The sequence below is a fragment of the Aphanomyces invadans genome, assembly GCF_000520115.1.
Source record: "Aphanomyces invadans strain NJM9701 unplaced genomic scaffold supercont1.7, whole genome shotgun sequence".
Classification (NCBI taxonomy): domain Eukaryota; phylum Oomycota; class Saprolegniomycetes; order Saprolegniales; family Verrucalvaceae; genus Aphanomyces; species Aphanomyces invadans.
The window spans coordinates 601,448-603,409 of NW_008580152.1; the positions used below are offsets into that span (position 1 = coordinate 601,448).

The window sequence follows — 1,962 nt, forward strand, 5'->3', positions numbered from 1 at the left end:
CGTGGACAAAGTAGACCGAATTGGGCACGAGGTCGTCATAAGCAGCGACGTACGGGAACGATTGGTGCTGGAGATGGGTGAATGCCTTGACGAGAACATGATCCTGGGCGCTCTTTTGCAGCACCAACGATACTGTGATCGACGACTCGTCGCTTACGAGCGGCTCGTACAACACCCGGGCCGACGTTGCGGTCACCTTGCCGACGATGACAAGCACATCCATTTGGTTCTTCTGTTGCTCGGACGGTGTGGGCGGGGCAAACGACATGGCTTCGAGATCGCCAAACGCTGCAGACGAAGCGACAGCCGTGTCTTGGCCGGACGATACGTGCATGCAGACCGCGGCGACGAGCGCGGCGATCCAGTACAACCGCCACCCAGTCATGTTGAACTTTGCTGTTTAAATCGATTGTGTAGTCAGCGACACAATCGACTTTGTTGGTTGAAGTGGCACTCATCAGCAAAACGCAGCATCGAATGCAGATTGTGCGACATCCACAATCTGAGTATTTTGTCGCAAACTGGATTTCGAGTCATCGAATTCTGTCTCGAATTCGACATACATACATACATTCGTACATACATATGTACCTGTGTTTACCGTTAATCCTGATGTCTCCATCGGGGTTTCGACCGGTACATGTATATATGATGTCGCCTGTACAGGCGACGACATCAACGAATTTGTAGTGTAAAGGCCCATAGTGTGGTTTGCAGGGTGGTTGGTGACGAGCATAACGATCGTTTTCGAACCACAAGATAGAAAATGGCGAAGTATATATTTGCGAAAATCTAGCAAAGAGCAGGTTGTCAGTCACTTGTTGGGACGACAGAGTCTTGGCACATTGCACCGCTGAGAAGTTGCGGACGATTGCGCTGCGACAAATGAGACGATTGTCACACTTCGCCAACTGGACGCGCCTTTCCAACCGCTTCTTCGTAGCGTACGCGTCCGGGGACGTCAGGTACGAACGCACGAGTGACTCAGGTCGTTTGAGTCGATGCCGAATCTTACGATTGGACATCTTCTCGTGCTTCCAGGTCAAAACGTGGCCCATATCAATGCCAGTGCACTTGGGAAACCATGGCACGGTGAGCCATTGTCCAATTTTGACGTGATTCGCGCTGCGAAATTGCCGTTTGATTGGCTAATATTCGATGTAACTATTGGTTTCCACTTTGTATGTTTACTTTGATTTGTGTGGAAAACGCAGTTCGCATCGGAATATTTCCGACGCCTCACTCCTGGTCAATTCAACCATCTTCGGTAAAATCCAAGCACGCTGGCAAATTGCATTGTAGACGTTTGCTCTTGGAGGTATAAACTTCACAAGAAACAATCTCCAAAGTCTTAGTGCATGGTTTATTTCGCATTCATCACGAATCCTGCTACTGAAGATTGAATGTGCGCATATACTTAATTCGCGACTGAACATCCACAAGGTACCCCGGAGTTTAATTCCATGAAGTTGCAGAAAAATACTGACGACAGCAGAATTTATTTAGTACGCTATTGTCGAGTTGAAGATGATATTAATACATCAAACGCAATATATTTATACATTGTCTATACCATCTCAAACCTACAATTGACCGCCATTTGAAGCCGGGTTAATAACTGTAGTTGTTGTCTCAAACCTATATGAGACAACAACTATTAACCCGGCTTCAAATGGCCGCAAGGTTTTGTTGAGACGTTTTTTGCGTCGCACCAATAAGGTGACTCAAATTCGTATAGAGTTTCTAAAGTATACAAGGCCAAATATAAAGCGTGCACTGGATGGCAAGTGAAACAAATATTCCTTGTCTCATTTTTCCATCATATGTGTGCCCAAATTGGTTTATGAAAATCAGGGGTGGTAAAAACCCAATCTTTTTCTCCTGATCAATCGGGTTTAAGGTTTTAATAATTAAAACCCGATTCATGGGTTTTAAAACCATGTTTTTATTCACGAGCATGCG

The 1,962-nt window shown here is 45.9% G+C and overlaps 1 protein-coding gene across 1 annotated transcript in view; it reads right to left on the reverse strand.

Annotated features, from left to right (window-relative positions):
- H310_04402 (hypothetical protein) overlaps positions 1–364 on the reverse strand; it is a 2,512-nt gene extending 2,148 nt beyond the window's left edge. Inside the window, exon 1 of the mRNA XM_008868731.1 lies at positions 86–364. Coding sequence (XP_008866953.1) covers positions 86–334 — 249 coding nt within the window. The 5' untranslated portion in view covers positions 335–364. The remainder of the gene's footprint in view (positions 1–85) is intronic.
- Positions 365–1,962: the final 1,598 nt, after the last annotated feature.